Below are 22,178 nucleotides of genomic sequence, written 5' to 3'. Positions count from 1 at the left end.
ACGAACATGTCGAAAAGGACGACGAAGTAAAAACAGAACAGGAAGCTCAACAAAGTGAAGAATATGATAAAGGCATACCAAAGGAAAACTGTGAAAAGACTTTTTATGAATCAGAAGATATTCCAAAAGTAAATTGCGAAGATATTCTTGATGGCTCCAAGATAAGCTGTCAGCAAATGAAGAACGGGATGAGATGAAGGTTATCAGTGAACCGAAAGCAGTCGAGGACATTGTCGATGTGCACACGAATGAGAAGGTCGTAGAAGATTTACAAGTTGCAGGCAGCCTTGAAGAGGAGGCATTGGCGGTCCCATATTCCGAAGAAGAACCTGACAGAATGATAATTTCTCGGCAAGATGGTGATGATTGTACAACAACTCTTCCTGAATCTAAAGATTCTGATAATGCAAGGGGAGAATTCAGGTCTACTTCGGCAAAGTCAATTAGAGTCATCGATGCAGTTCGAAAACTGGTGGAATCCATGGTTTCTCGCACTTCACCTGAATTGCGCGGTAACGCCGAATCGAATTCTTCCTTATTTCCTTCTTTAAATGAGTCATCTTCTGACAACAAGCAACTCGTCTCCTTGGTATTCAGACGGATTGGAAGGAGCTAGAATCTGTAGATGGGACGAAAAATCTCCTTCCTGATGATGGTTGTAGTAGCTGCGACAAAAGTGGCATGGTAGGGCCATGTGTGAACGAAGAGCAATCCACTACACAGAGAAGCTCCAGGTTATGTACACCACAAACCGAAGAACGCCCAAAACTTGGCTACGCCGAGAGTTATTCAAGCGACAAAACTTGATATCGATAATAGCGATGGGGGAATTCAGAACGTGGATGATAATATGGTTCATGTAACGATGAGTAAAGGAACCATGACTCCAACCACACAGGGGTGGAAATTACTTGAATATACCAACCACCAGGACCAGGAAAGTCCTGTCGCTGATGAACCCACCACTCCGCTAGCGGACCTTCCGTCATCGGTTGCAGCCCAGCATATTCTAGAAGTCCCAAGTTTAGGACGAATGAACATAAGACTCCAAGCTCAGCGTGCAGTTCAACCTGAGATCAGTGACATGGACGTGGTGACTGAATCTGTGTCAGGCAGTGACGAACAGCTTCAAGGGATTCTGATAGGGGATAGCGGTGGGGATTACACGTCGGCGGCTCGTACAGAGTCTCGAGTGTCAATCTTCACGTTCGTCACGGTGATCAGCGAATGGCGATTTCATCATCATCGCTCGGCAACATTCCTTCGTCGCAACAGGATGTCGGCAACATACTGGCAAGTGAGTCAAGATCGAGAGAAATTAGTCGGGCATCTGATGTTGATCCTGCGGAAGAGAGAGCCAAGATTCCCGACCCTCAAGTAGGGATCGGCCACAGACGGTCCAAGAACTGATCGACAACCTGATTGCCGAGCGTCTCAATGGTGTACCTGAACGGGAACCTCAGAAAAATGAATCGGTGACGGTTGAGGAGAGTGAGAGTCCGCTGGCTGACGTAATCACATTATTCCCCTCGAAAAATGACGAAGTTACAGATCATCAGTGCGGTGTGTTGGAAATGACACCCATTCGAACGAACATCACCCGAGGTACTTCTCACTGAAGAAACGCTTTCTACGAATTCACAATCTGATGACGTCGAAACTGTAACCCCGACGGGAGAAAGGAATTTGTCGATAAAATCAGATGAGTGCTTTGAGAGGGAGAGTGGAAAGAGCATACGGAAATGCGCAGATCATGAGCTGCAGGATGCATTTCTTGCTATGGACGATGCCGTCGCTGCCGCCAAGTTGATCATCCGCTACCTGGGTCGAACTGACGCACGGTTGAGGTCGGCCTTGCATAGGACAGGACCGTGTGACGACGACGTCGTCAACTGCCCCGCTGCCGAGCGCGTAGCACAAGAAGCACATGCGTTTGCTGTCAGAACGCAGTCCGTGTTCATGACGTACTTCAGGCTGGCAGAAGCGGAGGACACTTTCAGGGAGTTTGTCTTGAAGGAAATACCGGGACAGAGAAGGAAAGAAGACAACTCAGAAGATGGTGGACTATCAACCAACCCGAGATTGATGATATTCCCGACGACAATAGTGACATACTAGAAGGCGAGCCTGAACCGTAGGTGGCGGATCAGAATTGCCTTTTTAATGGTTTAGTAAACCTTCGAGTTATTCATTCACCAGAAGTCATACGAAAGAAGAGAAGTATCCATATAGAATTCATGCCTTGGTGTAAGAAATGAGCAGGTGGAAATATTCCAATATTAATATGTGGTAAAACATTATACAGATTGTAAGCTCATTACGAACACTTTACCTTTGCATGCCTACATTTTCTCTTTCCCCCTTATCACTGCTTATATTATTTCAAGCGTTATCCGTCGTGAATTGCATATTAAGAAGGAATGCATTTGTTATATTCAACCATAGTCATTTTCACTGTGTCCATTATGTTTTTGTTACTTTTGATTTGATATTAAATTATTTTTCCTTTGATTGTATAACTTGTATAGGAGCGTATCCAGCAGTAGTTGAACATAAGTTGAAGTACATGTAGTTGAATCATCAATTAATGCAATTAGTAGTGTTCACAGTTAAGTTGAAGGGGGGGTTCCGGACACACTATGCCTCCCTCCCCCCCCCCCCCCCCCCCCCCCCCCCCCATGATGAATTTCTGTAGACGCTACTGTGCTTAAGAACAGTCACTGTGGCTGTATTAGTGGAAAATAAGTCTCGAGAGAGGACGTGACTAATGATCGTAGTAGACTTATTTGACATTGAATATTGCAATTGTTATGACCTACGGTAATGGTAACAAATAATTGTTGATATTGTATAATTATCATTAAGTTCTTCCTCTCTCCCTTCTTCTTCTTTTCCTCCAAGAGCCTTCTTACCATTGAAAGCAAGCCACTCATTTTCTCTATCTCTCTCTCTCTCTCTCCCCTCTCACTCTGTTTCTATATATCCATGTATCTTCCGCTTCCATTCATCCCGGGTGTCAATCTGCTTTATGACTCCACATTTTATTATTCCCTTCTGTTCAAAACAAAACTTATTGGTAAGTCTTTTTCCTAATTGATTGAAATTTAAAAAATACTTTTTTTATAAGTATAATTATTTGCCGTATGTATCCTATTTGTACACTTGCATTATAAAGCTGTACTGCCTACTTTCTTGAATGTCTATATACGATGTGATATATAGAAAACAACGGAGTTTTATACTGACTGTGATGCAATTGTATCACTGTCTATTTTGTTTACGAAATAAATATTTGAAGATGTGGAATTCATAATTAATTTTTTGTTAAGATTGAGCCTTTAAGTCCTTTACTTTAACGCATGAGATGGACATAAGAACGGTTTAGTTTTCTAAGTGGTGACGTGGTGTCAGGGGCCCTTATAAATCGGGCCCCTGACACCACGTCGTAAAGGCTTCGTGCTTTGCGCTCGCAATTTCATACATTTCACACCCCCCCCCCCCCCTCCTGTTGGAAAATCCTGGATCCGCCCCTGCCCCCTCTCTCTTTCTCCTAAACACGTAGCAACATTTTCTTGAAAATTAATGTTTTCGATATGTCGATTCGTCCTCCTCCTTTCGCGTAAATCAGAATTGAGAAAGATGAATGGATGGCGTCAAGTGCGAACATTTTCTGATGGATTTGAGCACATAAGAATTGGAATATTGCTCGAGCACAACTCGGGTGTCACGTTCCCCCCCCCCCCCCCCCCCCCCCCCCCCCCCCCGAGCCCCCCCCCTTCTTCCTCCCTTGCTCCGACTAAGAAGACTTTGTGCTATTTTCAGAACAAAAAACACATCTGTCTGCTTGGAGGATTCGTTGAAGTCAGGAACAGTCCCAGCGCAACATTATGTACCCGAACAAAACAAATGTCGACTGATACTTCGGCGGTATAGCCCTCCAGTAGTATAAATTTACGTTTTGTAGTAATTGGAACTTTGCATTTTAGACCACTCTTGATCAATGACAGGCAAACCAAAGGGCAAAGGCCATCTTTTTACTCTTTTATCATAATAGGCCAGTGGCGTACGCAGGATTTTTTTTCAAGGGAGGTTTTTAAAAATGGAATGGCATCATTAAAGGTAATACAAAGTTTTGGTATTGGGTCATGAATTTGGTTCAAATGAACATATTGGAAGCATATGCGATCCTACAATATTCAGTAACCGTTGTCGCGGTTGAAATCGAGTCTAATTTTGTTTATGTTGTATAATTATAGCTCCCTCTTAAGGTCAAGATATTAGTGAAGCTATTAAACAATGTTTCTTGACTAAAATCAACCAATTAGCTATTTCGTTTAAAACTATATATCTCAACTACATATTCTGAGATTTTCATGGTCGCAGCTACCACTGCATGTACGGCCAAAGGCGCTATTTGAAATTATCGAAATTGAATGTTTTAGGAACTAAATGTTCTAGTGCTTATAATACATCCATAGGGGCATCCAAATATATCAAAATTTTGTATTGTAAAGAATCACTATCTACCCAATTTTCAACATTTCCCAAAACTTTGTATTACCTTTAATGTGACCACGCGAGGTACAGGCACGTAGCCACGGGGGGGGGGGGGGGGGGGGGGGGCACGTGCCCCCTAAAATTCCCAGATAGGTTGACATTTTTAGACCCCTTTTTTTACCTCGATCGATTACATGTATGTGCCCCCCCCCCCCCCCCAAAAAAAAAAAAAAAAAAAAAAAAAAAAAAAAACATCGAACTCTGGCTACGTGCCTGGCGAGGTAGCGAAGCAACCGAACAGATGAGGGTGTTGGAGGGGGTTATTCCATCCTACGTCGTAAATTTCGACATCCTAGCTTTAAAAAACCTGGGGCATTTCTGCATTTCAAGTTTTTATGTTTCTTTTTTTCCTCCACATTTGACAGTAAATAGAGACAGACTTATAAAATAGTAAGCCATCTTAGATCTACAATTTGTGGAGTGTACTACGGAAGTGTATATAGCAGAGCTCTGCATGCAGTTCTGAGTGGGACATCTCTGATTTAATTGTCTCTCATCAACAGTTTCATAAATATTTCGAGTCGATCTTCTCGATGTAGCGTTAATCTTCCCGACGTTGCCTAATCAAAGATTGTGATAGATCCATGTCTGTAAGTTGTCTTTTCTTTGTGGTGATTATGTTGTGTGATTGTTTTATTTTTTACAACGGTTTCGGTGCCACGGTTTCCTACCTATTATTACACGAATTAAGATTGGTTTGTCTTGGGCCCGCGACAGCTGGATTGTATCACAAACACACCACACATGCCAGCGCGCGTGACCAGTAAGCTAAGGGGAACAGTGCCAGCGCGATTGCGGACAGCGGAGAAGCTGCTAAAATAAACCAGAGGTTCTGAAACTTTACCTTGACGGTCCGGGTATCATGGGTATAAAGCCTTGCCATAAATCTTGTTGACAAATCTTCTCACAGCCAATCAAACGCAAGGATTTCAGTAGCTTATAACAATTATTAAGTTGTTATTGATAACATGTTTTATGAAACATGGGATGCCATTCAGGCGCGGATCCAGGAATTTGGAAAGGGGTGCCGGGTGGGGGGGGGGGGGGGGGGGGGGGGGGCACAATGTAAGACGGACAGAAGCGGCGAATTAGCATCGTGTTGTGCGGACAGGTGGGGGGGGGGGGGGGGTGTCTGAGCTGAGAGGTGATGTGCCCCTCAGCGGAAGAAAATGTCAATTTTCAAGCTCAATTCAAGCGATTTCATTCGGTGCATACTTATTACTTGTTGTCAACATTTTCATTTTTTCTTTAGATACTGTTGAAAACAAAACTGGTGAAAATTTGACTGAATGTCCAAAATCCCTAACCACATCAGAAAACTGACTGAATAGTGGCAGGATTCAGAGTTTTCAAATTGTATGTCATTTGACCAGCCCATTAGACTGAGCTGAATTTATACTCAAAACGCAACGGGACATGCTTGATACACACTCGGTACACTATATTTCCTTGCGATAGATAAAGATATGCAAACGCTGCCCCGCTCCCCCGCTCCAGATGAGTTAGAAAAAGTTCAACCTTGAGAGCGTTTCCTTGCGCTTTATTGCCGTCTGCAAACACTCAACTGCTAGCATTTTACTTTTGCGCAACTTTCAGTACAGCAACGCCTAGCTGTTTATGGAGGCAGGCCGGGAATACCTGGGGAGGGGGGGGGGTTCCTATGACTGGCAAAATTGGGGAAAATCAGGAAGAAAAAGGGAGATTTTAGAAGAATAGTTAAAAATCTGGCAAAATGGCAACGAACATTTTGGCAAAAGAAGGAAATGGGAAGAATTGGGAAGAAAAGATGAACGTCGGGAATCCGCGGCTTGCCCCGGCAGAAATGTAGGGTGCCTTTACGAGTACGCCACTGGATGCTGGGCAGCGCATTACGAATACCCTTACTTGGGGGAAAATCAGGAAGAAAAGGGGAGATTTGAGAAGAAAAGTTAAAAATCTGGCAAAATGGCAAACAAACATTTCGGCAAAGTCGAGAAGGAATCTCTCGAAATTTGAATTGCCCTATTGTGTGCTCTTTTTAAAGAGCTCCAAAAATTCCTCAGATTAAGCATGATCTCTTTCAGTAGGTAGCAGAAAACGCCCTTAATACTGGACTCAACGGGATGATGCCCGCATTATTGAGTTTTAAATGCACTTCTGGTCAAGATTGGTAGAAAAAAATCTATTTGGTTAAAAAGGATTAACCCTTCACTGAATGGGGATGCTTGCTATACATTATTACCTTTCTTTGCTCCAGTGATCTTGAAGCAGCTGACAGCAAGAAATTGTGTAAATAATAAGTCCACAGAGTGGTTTTTAGAAGCTTAAACTACATGTGAACATGAAGCTCGCACTCTCACCTAGATACAAAATGACAATTTTACAGCACATGATTCTAATTTTTAAGAAAATCAATTTACCACCCAAAATTCTGGACGAATTAGTAAGGTTCATTTTCAGAATATGCCCCTTTTTATTAACTCATAATAAAAACAAACACAAAACAGACTTTGTATGATTGCTTTGTACGTGTGCAAATAGAGGGAACCAGCTATTCCATAAAGTCCCCAGGCTGTCCTTTCTCAGAAATGCAGGATTCCCATATTCTATGAATCAATAGATAAAATACTTACAATACAATGTCTATCTTCTTTGAAATACATCTAGCATACTTGTTTGAACATGTACAGTCAACATTCATGAATGACATATTTACTTTAATAGACTGCTTGTCTCAACCTTTTTCAACACTGTCTTTCGCATGCACTGATTATCCATAAATCACTGAAAACCTAATTCAAGTCTCTTTTTTGCATAGAATATTTTATTGTTTATCTGATGAAGGGGATCCCTATTTTAAACACCAAGAACATGTACATGATGTTTAGAATGATGTTTGTTTTGTTTTTATGATAACATACATGTTTGGGTACACATGCCATTCTATGACTCTATTGTGCAGATTCATGCAATCCATGTTCTTGAAGACGACATTGTACACTGAATTTGCAGAACCTGGTAATTCCATGAAATTATATCCAAATCTTACTCTGAATGATGGGATTCCTGTAAATTGCTATTAAAGCAATCAATGTATTTCATACAAGATTTGATTGGGGTGCAACTTGGACTGGCACATTTGTATAAAGTGTGCACATTTTCAACTTTCACCCTACATACTTACTGTACATTTTCACTGTAATTAAAGTCTGTGTAAAAATTCATAAATGTTTTACAGTGGTTGTCTCTATTACAATGGATATCCATAAATCGATTAAAACCAAACCTCTTCCTCTTTGCTAACCACAAATTTACTTGATGATAATCCCTCAATTCTGCAATTTTAAAGTACATACTGTAGCCATGTGTACATGTAGGTCTACAATTGATATTGATAGAGAATCTGTTCTGTATTGTTCGTGAATGGTTGTTTTGATGACTTGGATGATATAGCATTTGGGCATGCCATTCTGAAACTTTTAAATCATGCAAATTTATGCAATGTTGTGCTATATTTTTATTTTGGTCTCTCTCTTACCTTGATTGTTCATTGAACATACACATAATGTACATCGATCTACAGTATGTCTTCAAAATTAGATCATGTTCAGATTTACCAGTACATCATTTGGTTGTACATTGTATATCTACAACATACATGTATACATGAACATGTGTATGTCTGAAAAGTTATTTAATTTTCTTGCTCTCACTTTAATTGTCAACATTTGAAGTCTATGAAAAGAGAGTACCATGTACATGTACCAATACTACCAACCAAATGAAAGATAAAATTATTTTTGTTAAGTATGAGCAATTCAATTTCAATGACGGCCTGATCTTGTTGCACACTTGCAGTTCACTTTTTGTCCAACACCGGTATATGTCACTGTGTCACCCACCCCAGGATGTGATATTCAGTTTTCTGTTATCATTTTCCTAAGCAAATTTTGTTCAACAGACTGTATGCATGCATGTTCATGTACATGTATGTACGTTAAAACTGTGTGTGTCACCCACCCCATGGCCAGGATGTGAGATTTAGTTTTATTAGTATTATTATTTTCCTAAGCAAAACAATGATAAGAGAAATTGGAGGATGAACTTAGTGATATCACAACACTGGTGAGCACTACATGTAGCTGGTCCATTGGAGATGAAATGGATGTGTGAGCCAGCGAAAGTGATTAATTTAGAAACTACAGCGTATGACTTGTTTATGACTGTTATTTGTTAACCCCTTCAATTTTTTTTTTTTTTTTTTTTTTTTGGGGGGGGGGGGGCTGGCTGGAATGAAGTATTTGTCCAAATTATTACAGTAATCAAAATACCACACCCCTTCCTCCTCACTTTTAGGAGTCAAGTTAGGACTATAAGAAAGGGACAAATAAAATATAATTCTTTTAAACAATTAGATTTTTAGATAATATTATATCATGTTTTGAAATGCATCTACAGGTGTAGAAAACAAATTTCAGTATTTAATTAGAATCATAGAATAGAAAAATTATTTTATCTAGGTCGATTATTAAGACAATCCTTTTATTCAAAATCGTTTTCAACATACAGAATCCTACTATAGTTTAGAAATTAAAATTAACAAATAGAATAAAGAGTGTTCCTTTAATAAGTGACGATCTTGATGGACTTTATTAGATAATCATTGTTCTATTCTAAACCAGATCAAATGTATGCACATCATTTCCTCAGCAGTATTGTAATTACCCTATATTTCTCTTTTGTTTTATGATCAGTTGCTCATTAAACGTACATGAAGATGATGTTGCAGTAATTGGCCAATTACAAAGGGACGTTACAGAGGAGGATAACTTTCAAGAATCGACAGTGTCCAGTGAAAGTATTTTGTTGCCGAAGCACTCTCATTCATCATCATGTTGCTTGTGGGGGACTGATCTGGGGAGCTGTGCATTGGCATGAAATTATTGTGGATAAAATACCAATACACCTGAATTGAGTCACGTTCTTATACAGAGGTAATTCATTTATTGTTCAAACCTCTACCTCTTTCAGGAAGTGAAAATAAAAAGGACTGCTGACTGTTGGTCATGTGCCGTGGTGCAAAGTCCTTGTGGAATAAGTAAATAGAACTTATACTTATAGAAGACACCCCCAGGACCAAGCCATCATTCCAGCTCCAAACCTCTTGGAGACATCAAGCTTAGAAATCATCGTCCACAAGTCTTGACGAAATAGTTTTGAAAGAAACAAAAACAAAATGGCTTCACCCACCCTCGATTTACTCTGCTGCTCGTTCTTCGGCATTGCCAATTCAACAACAAACGAATCGCTCATCCACCCAACAGACAAACACCTTCATAGAGTGAAGAAGTACTTCTACCTGTACAACTCAACCGTCATTGTAATGTCCGTCCTGAGTGTGGTCGGGACCCTGTACATGCTGTTCCCGAGGAGGAGAGATACTACCAACTTGGACAGTGTTATTAGGCCTGGATTGATGGAGATAAGACAGAGATGGATTCTCTTCTGGTTGTCCTTTGCAGATATCATGGCTTGTATAGGTAAGAAAATCGCTGTTTATTTTCTTTTAATGGCTTTGCTTTCCCTTTCTTTCCTTTCTACCTTTCTTTTTATGCTGTCACTGGCCACCAAATTGGACCAAAGGCTTTCCTTTCTTTCTTTTCTCCCTTTCTGTTCTTTCTTTTAATGCCTTTGCTGGTCACCAAACTAGACCCAAAATGGTTGTCCTGCTTGAATAATGCTTACTCTTAATAATAATCTGTAAAGGGTACATGAACATTTCTCTACATCAACAACCCACTTCTTGTAATGGTCCAAATTAAAATGATTGAATCTTTGTGCAGCACAAAATGTATGATCATTTGGTACAATGGTATGAGAAATCAGATTATTCAATTAAACAAACGTGATCGCTTAATTCGTTTCAACAACTTATGGATGATATTTTCTCACAAAAAGACATTTTCAAGCCTTTTAGTTTTAAGGGAAGTTCTAAATTAGTATTATCTTTCAAATGCTGTTGAAATTTAATTTTTTTCATATTTTTGGCCTGCAAATGAGACATACACTTTACTAGTACCAGTGCTAACTGAACCGTACACTAAAAGTACCTGCACATACAGTACACAAGGCTTCATCTTTTATGATGAAAATAGAACTGCCCTTCAAATATGAAATGAATTACTCGAATTTATTTCTATTTTTTCATGGTATTTCCTCATTTTGTTTGGCTGTTTCAGGTCTGATAGTACTTTCCAGTGAATCCATCAGTATCTTAACAAAGTCAGGTGACAGCTTAAAAAACAAACTATCCAGCAAGTCATGGGAGTGGCTCTGTATCCTAGCAACGGTGAGCAGACTGCAGTATTTGATTCTATGCTAATAACTATATAAGTAGATGCTGTTTAAAGAGAAATCCAACCATTGTAATCAGTTCATTTGTACGGAAGCAGAAAAATAAGATAAATAAAATGACAAAAGTTTGATATAAATCAGAAAATATTAAGAAAGTTATGAAAATCACTAAGTCTGTGCAAGTCTCACATTGGCAGTTTTGTCAGTGGATTGTGACAAGTCACATAACCCTCCCATTTGTTGTTTACAAAAATATCATTAAATTCTGTTTTTCTCCCTAAATGCCTTCTCCCTTGGGGCAGATATTTGCAAGACAAATTTGAATCTATAAACTGTCAACATGACATACATACATGTATGTTCATGCTTATATACAGTATACTAGGATATTTTACAAATATGTTTTGAAGCTTCTAAAAATTAAGAGTGTGTATTACTCTTTCAGGCCTGGATTCATTTTTTCTTCTTTGCTACGTACGTCTGGATAACTTGTTACACAGTGGATGTCTATCTCTTCCTCCAGAAGACCGCAGTGTAAGCCAACATCAGTTGAAATTGAAAAAATGACGTGTTTTTTTAGAAGGACAATTCTTCCTGTTTCCTGTTTAAGGGTTTTAACCCATTGACAGTGTAAGGCCCCAGGCCAACCATCCTTGTGTAAATGTAATATTAGTTTTGATTAGGCAGGGAAGCCTCATCAGCATCAATGCTGTTCTTGCTGAGGGCACTGCAATTATAATCACCCAGGCATATATTGCAAGGTACCCATTTACAATGTACACGTAGGTGGGAAGTGGCTGATGTGGATTAATGTCTTTTCAAAGGATGTAATTCTGAAACTGAAACTTTAAAGTAGATATTCATTGATTTTAAAAACTAACTTTATTTTCATTATTGTAAAGTTGAAACTTTGATTCGACAAGGTTATCAAAATTCAATGCTTGGAAACATTTGAAGTAATGATTATTATAAATTACAAAACGCTTAAATACAGCCCCGGCATAGCACCTGAAGAGCTCTCCGAACGCTGCTGAGATGTGTGAGATCACAGTATGGACATGATTTGCACAAGCAGACGATGTCCCATGACATCTCACACATTTTCAGTGCCTGTGTTTTCATCTTCTCTTCAGTTCTTTCTCTTACTTCACTACCGTTAGGCTAAATGTATAATCTATTGCCTCACTCTAAATCCCGCGCATGTTTTTATTTTGATGACAAATGCAGCGATATAAAAATAAAGGAATCTGTCGCTTGTAAACAAAATAAGATGCCATTGTATATTCAGCTACACACACCATGGTATGTTCGGCGTTTCAAGAGGGAACAAATGCCGTCCTTAATATAATTCTGGGGGTTTTTCAATTTGAAAGTCTGGTTTCTTTGATTGTTAATACAACCCCTATCCTGTGTATTTACAAGCAAAAGATTTTAGTTATTAGAATCGGGTCATATCCCCTTTTGAGTGGTTTGACATGCCATTACATTTAAATACACTAAACTCATTATGATTTGACAAATAATAGCTTTGCAATTATGTTCATTCTTTATGCGATGTTGTCTGCTCGGGCAGTATTGGTCCATGTAGTGACGTCATTAAAACATCGTTATTTTTCCGGCGAATCTCTCGTATATTCCAGCTGCTATTGAGGTGGTTGTATTTGTATTTTTATAAATCATCCGATATGTAGTTGACCTAAAATTTGTATGATGGCCATCTGTTAGCTTACCAGTTTCTAGTGATACATTAGTTGACATATTTGTGATTTTCTTTGAATTTCACCTTTAATTTCAAAATTCATAACACTCTGAGGAGACGTCACTGTCAGCCTTTTGTAGGTTGCTTGGAGCCAGAAGGAGGTTCAATGATACACAGAGTTAACACATTTGTAGCTATGAATGGATGATATGTACTTTATCAGGACAATTACCCCCTGGTCAATCTCTACCCCCCCCCCTGAAATTTACCCCCAAGGACACCCCCCCCCCCCCACACCAGAGAATTCCCCCCCCCCCAAGACAATTACTCTCCAAGGACAATTACCCCCCCCCCCTCAAAATTACCCCATAGGAAAATCCCCCCTCCCAAGGACAATTACACCCCCAGGACAATTAACCCCTAAAAATACCCCTCCTTCCCCACCGTGGAAAATTAACCCCTGGGACAACTACCCCCCCCCCCCCCCACCCTGGAAAATTACCCACTTGTTCATTAAAGGTGAAGTCCACCCTGAATAAGTTGGTTTTAATAAAAGCAGAATTTTTCTTGAGGGGAAAAGGGGGGGGGGGATTTTCATCGAGTGGGGGAGGGGGGTAATTGTCCACAGGGGTTGGTTGTCCTTGGGGGGATTTTTCAGGGGGTAATTGTCGCATTTGTAACTGGCTTGGGGGTAATTGTCCTGGGGGTAATTGTCCTAGAACTGATATGTATAAGTGTTTGTACTGATTACTCCAAAATGAAATAATTTTAATACTTCAGAAGTAAATTAAATTGCATTATGAACATGATATATTTTGGTATTATGCTGTTGATTTGCAGGAGACACATCTTGCTAGTTTACTCTATCATCAGTTGGTTACTCCCTATCGCCTTTATTGCTTTTGGGTTATGGGCTCTCTACGAGACAATTGAACCAACGTAAGTATGACCAGAATTTTTCATAGACTTTGGAGTTTGTGGAGGAAGGGAGGGAATATGAATTTTTTTTCATTAAAGGGCCACTCTAACCCAACTAACATAGCTTTTAAAAACATGAATACACCCCTACTTATTAATATTCCAGCCTCTGATTTTTCAGAAAATCTCTAAATTAACCAAAAAATGATAATAACCATCCATTTTTCACAGATCTAATGCTTGCTGGGCTACCCCCTCGAAAAAAAGGTAATACGGTCACATGGCTTGATGACACAATTGACATCATTGCGGGAATGTCTGATTTGTCCTACAACTAAGGATCTTACAATCTCATTGTAATTCATAATTAGGAATGACAAAATTGCCAGAAACGTACTACATTATCAAGTGCATATTATTTTTCAGATAAATGTCTTTTTTTTTCTTCAATTAATATCATAGTTTGCCTTTTTAAAGACATTCTAATGCCTAAATCACCCTCCTTTTCACCGAGAATACTCTTGCAGTTCGTCATTTGCTATTGCGCAATACAGCTCCGAAACTAGGCTTTTTTCTGAGGGTTCTGAGTCGTCATTTTTAAAGCTAGATTTCAGTATTATTGATGATTTCTAAGAAAAATAATTATCATGTTCAGAATCTCAATCAAAAATGGTTTTACATGTCTTTTTTTTCATTTTTTTCATTTTTTTTGCCCGTTTTGGTAGAGTGGTCCTGTAAAGAAAAAATAATTTCTCGAAAACATGTCGAGGTATTACCAACTTTTCAGAAGTACATTTTTAAATGAATATTTCAAAAGCAAGAAATGCTGATGTAATTTAAACTAGTGGGAACAATTTTCTTCTGTCATATTCTAAAAGTTGTATGTTCTGTTCTCCTATCCCTTTGTTGTAATTACAAACTTTTTGTAAAAACCATATATTTTCCAATTCGATTAAAGAGAAATTACCTCAGTCCAAATTTCCAGCTCTGTATATTTGTTGGCGCAAAATATATATGATAACATTACATTGTATATATCATTATGATTATTAAAAGGGATCAAATGGATCCACAATATTTATATAATATGGACTGGCCTTGAGGGAGATACCACATAATATTTCCCAAACTAGACTCATATTGCCCCGAGTCAAAGACGAGGGCAATATGGTTCTTGTGAGGGAAATATATGTGGTATCTTTCGAAAGTTAAGCCAGTCAATATTGTTATTATTATCTAAATCAGACATCTAGAGCAAATACATACATGACAATCTCATAAAACTGGAAAAATTTTGTCAAACCAGCACTGTGCATCCAGCTGCTTGACAAAATTGTTGATACACTTCAAACAGTGTACCCAATTTGGTGTGATTATTACGTCACAATAGAGTACGCGCAAAATGCGCAGGTTCTCGTACGCATAATAGATGCGCAATGAAAATGACAAAATACGGCGCAGTGAATATGGTCTTATATTTCATGCTTTTTTAACATGTAAAGTCCATAGGCTTTTTCATGAGATGGTAATATGGTCTCATATTCCCCGATTAGCTCTTTTAGGATTACAAACAAGTGTAATATGATTTTGTAAAACCACTGCTCAGATGTCTGATACAGGTAATAATGTCATTTAACCCTCTACCCTCTATTTCTTGCACCTCCTCTCCATTCTCTATTTTTCTTTATTCTTTCTCTATCGTTTTATGTCTATCTTCTTCTGTCTAATCTCTATAATGCTGTCTCTCTCTCTCTCTTTTTATGCTCTCCTTCCCTTTCTCTTCATGCTCTCCTTCCCTTTCTCTTCTTTGTTTCTGTCTCTGTCTATCTCTGTCTGTCTCTCTCTCTCTCTCTCTCTCTCTCTGTCTGTCTGTCTCTCTATCTGCCTGCCTGTCTGTCTTTCTGTCTGTCTGTCTGTCTGTCTCCCTGTCTCTTCCCTCCTCCCTTTCTCTTTCTGTAATCATTTCTCTTCTCTGTGTGTTGGAAACCAGGATGGCCTGTTCAGCAAGTGCAGGAGACAAACACGCTTATTAGCCTACTACCTGTGCTTGTTCATACCGATGGTACTTGTGCTGATCCTCAATCCCATTTTATACATTCTGGCAGGAAGGAAAGGTAATGTATTCAACAGCTCATTTATTTCCAAAGGGTCACCTTTTCAAAGGTCTTAGGTGGAAGTTGTTTACCCTTGGTCCAAGTTCAGTGAAATACAGTTTTTCATCATTGATTTTAGAGGATCATAACAAATTTGCCAGTTAAAGGTATACATTATTAACATAAATTTATTAATAATGGTTGTTGGTACCTTCGTTGGGGGGAAAAAGAAAAAATCACATTTAGTATTCTTTCTTGCAATCCCCACACCCACACTTAGAATTTGCACCAGGGATAATGTACACTGGTGAGGACCCTGGATATATGAATCTTTAAATAATTAGCCTTAATTTGAAAATGCTATTATAAGCATTTGAATTGGATTTATGGAGCCTTAACCCTTACTGTACTGGGCTATTTTGAGCATCCACTGACTGGGGGGGGGGGGGGGGGGGGGGGGGGGCCTGGGAGGCCCCCCCCTATGATCTCGGCCGTCGATTGTCCGATGAACACGAAAATTTGCATGTTTGTAGATATTTACGTAAGGAACAAGATGGTATAATTAGTTTTTTCCGAATAGCAAATTTTTGTCGTAGCCTAATTAATTATGCAAAATGCGCTAATTTATGCATTTTACCGAAAACGTGTCAAACTCCACTTTTTGAATGTTGAACTCATTATTCATATGAAACTTCTTTTCTAACACAAAAAAGTTGTTTTAATGTAATTAATAATGATAATTTATGCAAATTTGATGCGATTTTCATTTTTTTTTTTTTTTGATGACATGCGCATACTAATTGTTATGTAATGCCTTACAGGTGTATCCGATTTCGACGAAAATGGTATCAAAAATGTGCGTAAGACTTGAGGGAAAAAAGTCATGAAACGACAATTCAAAATTCCAAGCGGTTGCGGCGCAATCTCCGAAAATGTGACGGGGGGGGGGCCCAGGCCCCCCCCCCCCCCAGTACAGTAAGGGTTAATTTATTTTCACTTCATGAACAACCTTATGTTCGAAATGAGTTACAACCTTTGGATTAATAAAATTTTGAAAAACAAACTCCAGTTGTAATAGAGGGTCTGTTAAAGTCTTGCAAGGGGTTTCAATACCTTCACTTTGACATTCCCACCTGTAATATCCCTTGTTGTGTGTATGCTATACTGCTGACGGTCATTGATCTAGTGCCTAGATTGCTGGGTAATGTCAATTATTCCTATAATGGGTATAAAGCAGTGTACATGAAGATAAAGGGTTCATTTCAGATGGAAGTGTAGGCCTATTCTTGGTACAATGCGACTGTATGAGGCGGAATAAGCCAGTTCACGGTTGCAGTCTGAGCATGAGCAGATAAAGGTCATTGCAGAACAAATTTTGAAATACACGGAGACGAAATACTGGATACGTGCTCATGAAAGTTATGTAACATTATTCATTCATGCACATTCAGTGCACTCCATGGTACACAGGTGGAAGTATTCTTTGAAAGGGGGAACAAAGGCTAGTATAAAGCACCTGCATCGCTATGGGAGTGAATATTTCAAAATGTACAAAGTGGGACATCTTCATGTTTGAAGATCTGTGGATATTCGGGGTCATTGCAGTAAGGTGCTAACCGTGAAATGGTCTATTAAGATCTTAATTAGATCAAAATACTACCTATGACAGCTTATTATTTTCAAAATAATATAACATAAAAAAGCATTACCGTTAAAGCTAATCTTGAGCTCTGGTATGGGAATGTTATGCCAAGAGACATGGCTATAATTCATTTTGGATTGTTTATATGGTCCTGCAGTAGATTGATTGTTTGACCCAGTAAAATAAAAACAAATCTTCAATAAAAAAAACATGTTGATTTCCTTATCTCCTATGTTCATTACTCAGCCCTCTACATTTTCTACCAAAATTGTTTGGCACATGTCATTTATTTGTAATCTTCAACATTCAGTGCTTATGCTCAATCCCATTCTATATATTGGGCTTTGTTGGATTCTGTGCAAATTTATTTTCTATCATTACCAGAACTCAAGCTTATCTTAAACATATAACTTTCAGAAGAGCAGAACATTGTATCTTAACCCATTGACTACTTGATTCTCACATTTCCATAGGCTTAATACAGGAACCACCCCGGTGTCAGTATGAAATGGGTTAAGGCAGAGGATATGAAATTCAGAACCTATGTGTAGTATACCACTCTGGAGGTTACAATAGCTGGCCTTATGGAAAGTCGAATCAGTCCTTCCTACGATTGATATGAATCATGAAATGAGACTTTGAGATTTTAAAGTGAATGAGATTATATTTGTTCTTGATTCTTTATTTAGTATCACCCATGTTAAGAGGGGGGTGTATACGGACAGGGAGAGAGAGGTGGAAAAACAAGTCAAGAAGAAATTCCTCAAGATCGTGATTGTTCTAGAGATTTGGTGAGTATACTGCATGTCTTGAGGTGTCGGCTAAAGTGAGAGTTCAGTCTTTTTTCTCTATTGCTATTCAACATTGCCATGCATTTTTGTACTGTTACTTGCGGTTCATCAGACCAATGTTTTCACAAAGAGTTTAACGGCATAGCATTTTGATATATACTTCTCAAATTTTGTACTCGAAATGATTAATGCTCCCAAATTTACAATTCAACTAGTGCTTATGCCAGTCAAGTTATGTTGTCTCTCGCTTTTCAGCTGTACGCCCTAAAGCAAAGTATAATAATAATGTTAAAATATAATAAGAGATGTGTAAGGTGCCACATTCACTTGAAATAAAAAATTAATAAAAAAAAGAGATCACTTAAAAAAGCATCTGCATTCTAAACAAAGGAGCTGAAGTAAGATAAAACATAACAAATGACAGAACAATTAATTATATGCCTAGATACTAAATCATGATTTTCCTGTAGCTATACTGTTAAAAGTCGGATGTAGCTAACCAAACACCACACCGCATTCATCAAAATTATGAAAAAGAAAGCCAGTGTACTGTACCTAGTTCAACATATGAGCAAAAAGATTGAAAGGATCTTGACTTCCCCCTTTAAGAGGATTTCCTGAGGAATCCATAGGATAACCTATTTGGCAAATTCCTCACAAAATACAAGTACCTGTAGTTAAATTTAAACTCCATCCTGGCAGTCACGGTTTTCACATTATCCTCCTTTTGTATTTTGCTGTGTTGCCATAGCACTGCACAAAGACATTATTTGGGATCAAAGGTCTATAAATAGTTTAGTTTCGATTGCAGAATTAGTCAATATGACAGTTGCCAGTTTGGATATTGTATCGACTGAAATGTTTACTGCTAGAAATGTGCAACCATTGTCCACTTATTCATTTGTGCCCCTATGCCTGGCTAGTGATAGTGTTACATATTATTGAAAGCTTGGCACCTTTAATTGCAGATAATACATAATTATTTTGTGTTTCTGAGCTGACAGGTTACAAATGTTAAAATTGGTATCTATTTCTACTGACCAGTATTCATAAAAGCATACCAACTTTTGTCCCAGTTTATCGTTAGTCCACAAATACTACATACAATGTATACATAAAATTATCATCATGCTATAAAGTTGTTTTTCATGTTTATTTTGTGACTGCGTTTATTTGTGATTGCATTAATTATGTTACACTATTACTGTACTGTAAATTTGTATGGAATGAATGGCTTGACACTTGGCATTCCCATGAATCAGTGCACCAAGTTAAACCGGTATGTCTTGGTCTACGTGTATGAAATTTTTTTTTCATTTTCTCTTGCAGCTGGTTACCCAATGTAATCAATGGCATCATGTTACTGAGTCGAGTACCATTTGATATGAAATTCTACCCTATCATATGGATACTCATGGTAAGAATTAAAGCCCCACTGCACTACTTATAGCTACTTGTGCCCTCTATATAGTAAACAATGCCTAAGCGGTGACTGTTGGTCCCCCATGGTCCCCTTTTTTTATGTTAATTGAGAGCTGATTGATGAGAGAAACCACCTGTCAGTAACTTTGCAAGGTGGTCTAATCCCCCCTGCCAAACTAGTACAGACGGGCTTTAATGGCATTGTATGCTCCCCCCAATATATACAATCAAATTGCAACAAAAGTTTAGGAGATTACATGTGGCGTGAGGTGAGAACACTAGAAATATCTGTTGGAGTTTAAAACGGTCTTGTTAGTATTTACCGTAATTAACGGTGTATAAACCGCACCTTTTGCCGCCGAAAAAAAATTCAAAGTCGGGGGTGCGGTTTATACACGGTAAAAAAAAATAAATAGATAAAAAATTAAAGTTTTATTTATGCCCCTCCACCTGGCGCTATGCCTGGCAATGTCTCCCAGCTCAGTAATCGTTGTGTTGACTCCCACTCGAAAGTAAAACACTCAAATTTGTCTGTCATCTTGGTTTGAAAGTAATCTTTCTGATAGATCTCAATATGTAGTTTATAATAATTCATCCAATTTTTCTCCAACGGCATTCCACAAGGTTCTATCCTAGGTCCTCTACTGTTTTTTTAATTTACATTAATGATCTTACACATTCAGCTGCACCTCGCAGTTAAATGGAAGGCCTTCCTGCGTGGGTTTTTTAGCACGGACCTGGCTTGCTGCCGACAGAGTCGGCAAAAAAAACAAAAACGTACAACGTTAATTACGGTAGATCAAAAACTCTGTGTGTCAGAAATCTCTCTGATTGAAGGAGGGAGGCAGAAATGTTCGGGGATCCGTTTCACAAAGCCTTTTTCAGTGTCAAATGACAAATATCAGTGACAAATCTGCTGGTAACCAATCGGAAGCAAGGATTTCACTAGCTTATAACAAACACTGTCATTTGTCACTGATGACAAGTTTTGTGAAATGGGGCCCTGATTTGTGACAGATTTGACATGTTTTACCAGTCTGATTGGTTCTAGTTTGAAAAGGATAATGAACAGTTATAACCATGATTAGACTTTAACTGTTTCAATTGTCATAACTAGAAAGTCATAACAATCTGCTTCACCTCACTTGGCATTGTCCAAAATGTCAGTGTAACTGTCAGAAAACACAATTGAAGACTTCTATCTGAGAATGATATAGATAGAAACTCAAAAGCATGTGAGTGATCGTACACATCAAGTTAAAGACAACATTGTTAAGTCAAACTTAAAAGAATGACAGACGATGATTTTATGTATATTGAATTTAAAAAGTTGAACATTTTTACGAATTTCCATGTCCATACCTTTAGGCTGTATTGCAGACCACAACACAGTTTCATCACAATTTTTCCAATGTTACAGTTAATTTAATTCACTTATTTTTATACATTTTATTTGTTTTGATGTAAAAATTTATTCATTTTTGCTAGCAATATTTCATATCTTGTTGTTTTTTTTTAATCTTTTTTTTGTTTGTTTTTTTGTTACTACTTTCATTGACAAGTCATGAATAAAAACCTCATTTGGACTTGAACTTGAACTTTTGCGGATTAAAAATGTCTTTAATATATGGTGTAACTTTGCATTTGTCTAGGCGATCCTGAACCCTCTGCAAGCCTTCTTGAACACCCTTGTTTACTGGGGACCAACAGGATGCTCCTTCCTGAGTACCCGCAGACCAGAGATAGAGGTGGACGACTCAGCATCAGTAGAGTACCTCCGCTCTCATCCTCCTTGGACCAATGCAGCGGTTCCCTCAGATGCGGAGACCACGCCCTTGATGAGAGGAAGGGCCAGAGATGGTCTCAACTGAGAAGTGCAGTTGCCTTGGATACAGTGACCACACCCTCATGAGAGGGAGGGTCCAAGAATGCTTTCGACTGAAATTTGCACTCGCCTTGAGAACGCCCCTTTGAGAAGAAAAAAAACGATATAAATAGTGCTCATGGATTAAATCTGTGGTTATGTTGTATAAGATATTATATTTTTGTGAGGAACAGACAACAAGCGAGATGCCCTCAACTAAGATTCTTTGCAGACCATACCCCCTTCTGAAAATGAATTATATTTATCCCATGAAATTAAATTTTGTAGGTACTTTGCATGCACGGACTACACCCTTTATAAGAGGAAGGGCAAGTTATCTTGATTTCAAAAATTGCAGTTGCCTTGGATACAGTGAACACATACTTTCTGAGAAGAAGTGCTGAAAATACATTGAAAAAAAGTTTTTTTTTGGATGGACACCACACCCTCTCAAAACATATTATTGAAAGATTACAACTCTTTCATGAGAGGGAGGACAAGAGATGCTCTCAAACTAAATTACATGCCCGAGTCAACTACATGACCGAGTCCCCCGGCTCAACTGAGTGAATTGCAGTTCCCATGGTTTCAGATACCACACCCTTTTATTTTAAAGGTTATAGATGTTTTTATCTAGACTAGAACTTAGAAGACTGCTGCATTTCTTTCGGCCACAGTAAACAAGTAAAAATGTTTTTGTCTTTGTTTTGTTTTCCAAAAGTAGATTCACTTTGAATGCCTAAGGAGGGAGGTTTAGATGAAATATGAATAAATTTGTGTGATTTATTCATTCGCACAGAGTGTAAGATAAAAACCAACTGGTTGTTATTTTCTGTTATAGTCCTAGAACAATGCTCTA

The 22,178-nt window shown here is 38.5% G+C and overlaps 2 protein-coding genes across 3 annotated transcripts; both read left to right on the top strand.

The window, feature by feature from the left end:
- The first annotated feature begins 4,990 nt into the window (after nucleotides 1-4,990).
- LOC115918818 (G-protein coupled receptor 143-like) lies at nucleotides 4,991-11,578 on the top strand. 2 transcript variants are annotated; one of them, XR_004065177.1, is made up of 5 exons: nucleotides 4,993-5,147; nucleotides 9,291-9,530; nucleotides 9,861-10,076; nucleotides 10,776-10,885; nucleotides 11,336-11,569. XR_004065177.1 is itself a non-coding variant. In XM_030991523.1 (4 exons), the coding sequence occupies exons 2-4, from the start codon at nucleotides 9,773-9,775 to the stop codon at nucleotides 11,426-11,428; spliced, it is 507 nt and encodes a 168-aa protein (XP_030847383.1). In that variant the 5' UTR covers nucleotides 4,991-5,147; nucleotides 9,291-9,772; the 3' UTR covers nucleotides 11,429-11,578. The 2 variants fall into 2 exon arrangements, 1 of the variants encoding a protein (XP_030847383.1); XM_030991523.1 differs by having other exon boundaries at nucleotides 4,991-5,147; nucleotides 9,291-10,076; nucleotides 11,336-11,578.
- Nucleotides 11,579-15,113: 3,535 nt separating this feature from the next.
- On the top strand, nucleotides 15,114-21,730 carry LOC593627 (G-protein coupled receptor 143). Its single transcript, XM_030990971.1, has 5 exons — nucleotides 15,114-15,126; nucleotides 15,498-15,621; nucleotides 17,932-18,033; nucleotides 19,363-19,450; nucleotides 21,108-21,730. The coding sequence occupies exons 1-5, from the start codon at nucleotides 15,114-15,116 to the stop codon at nucleotides 21,324-21,326; spliced, it is 546 nt and encodes a 181-aa protein (XP_030846831.1). The 3' UTR covers nucleotides 21,327-21,730.
- Nucleotides 21,731-22,178: the final 448 nt, after the last annotated feature.

Source organism: Strongylocentrotus purpuratus, unplaced genomic scaffold (assembly GCF_000002235.5).
Source record: "Strongylocentrotus purpuratus isolate Spur 01 unplaced genomic scaffold, Spur_5.0 spur5_scaffold_2, whole genome shotgun sequence".
In the NCBI taxonomy this organism is placed as follows: Eukaryota; Metazoa; Echinodermata; class Echinoidea; order Camarodonta; family Strongylocentrotidae; genus Strongylocentrotus; species Strongylocentrotus purpuratus.
The sequence above is the reverse complement of the archived record's forward strand: the minus strand, read 5'-3'. Positions and strand labels throughout refer to the sequence as shown.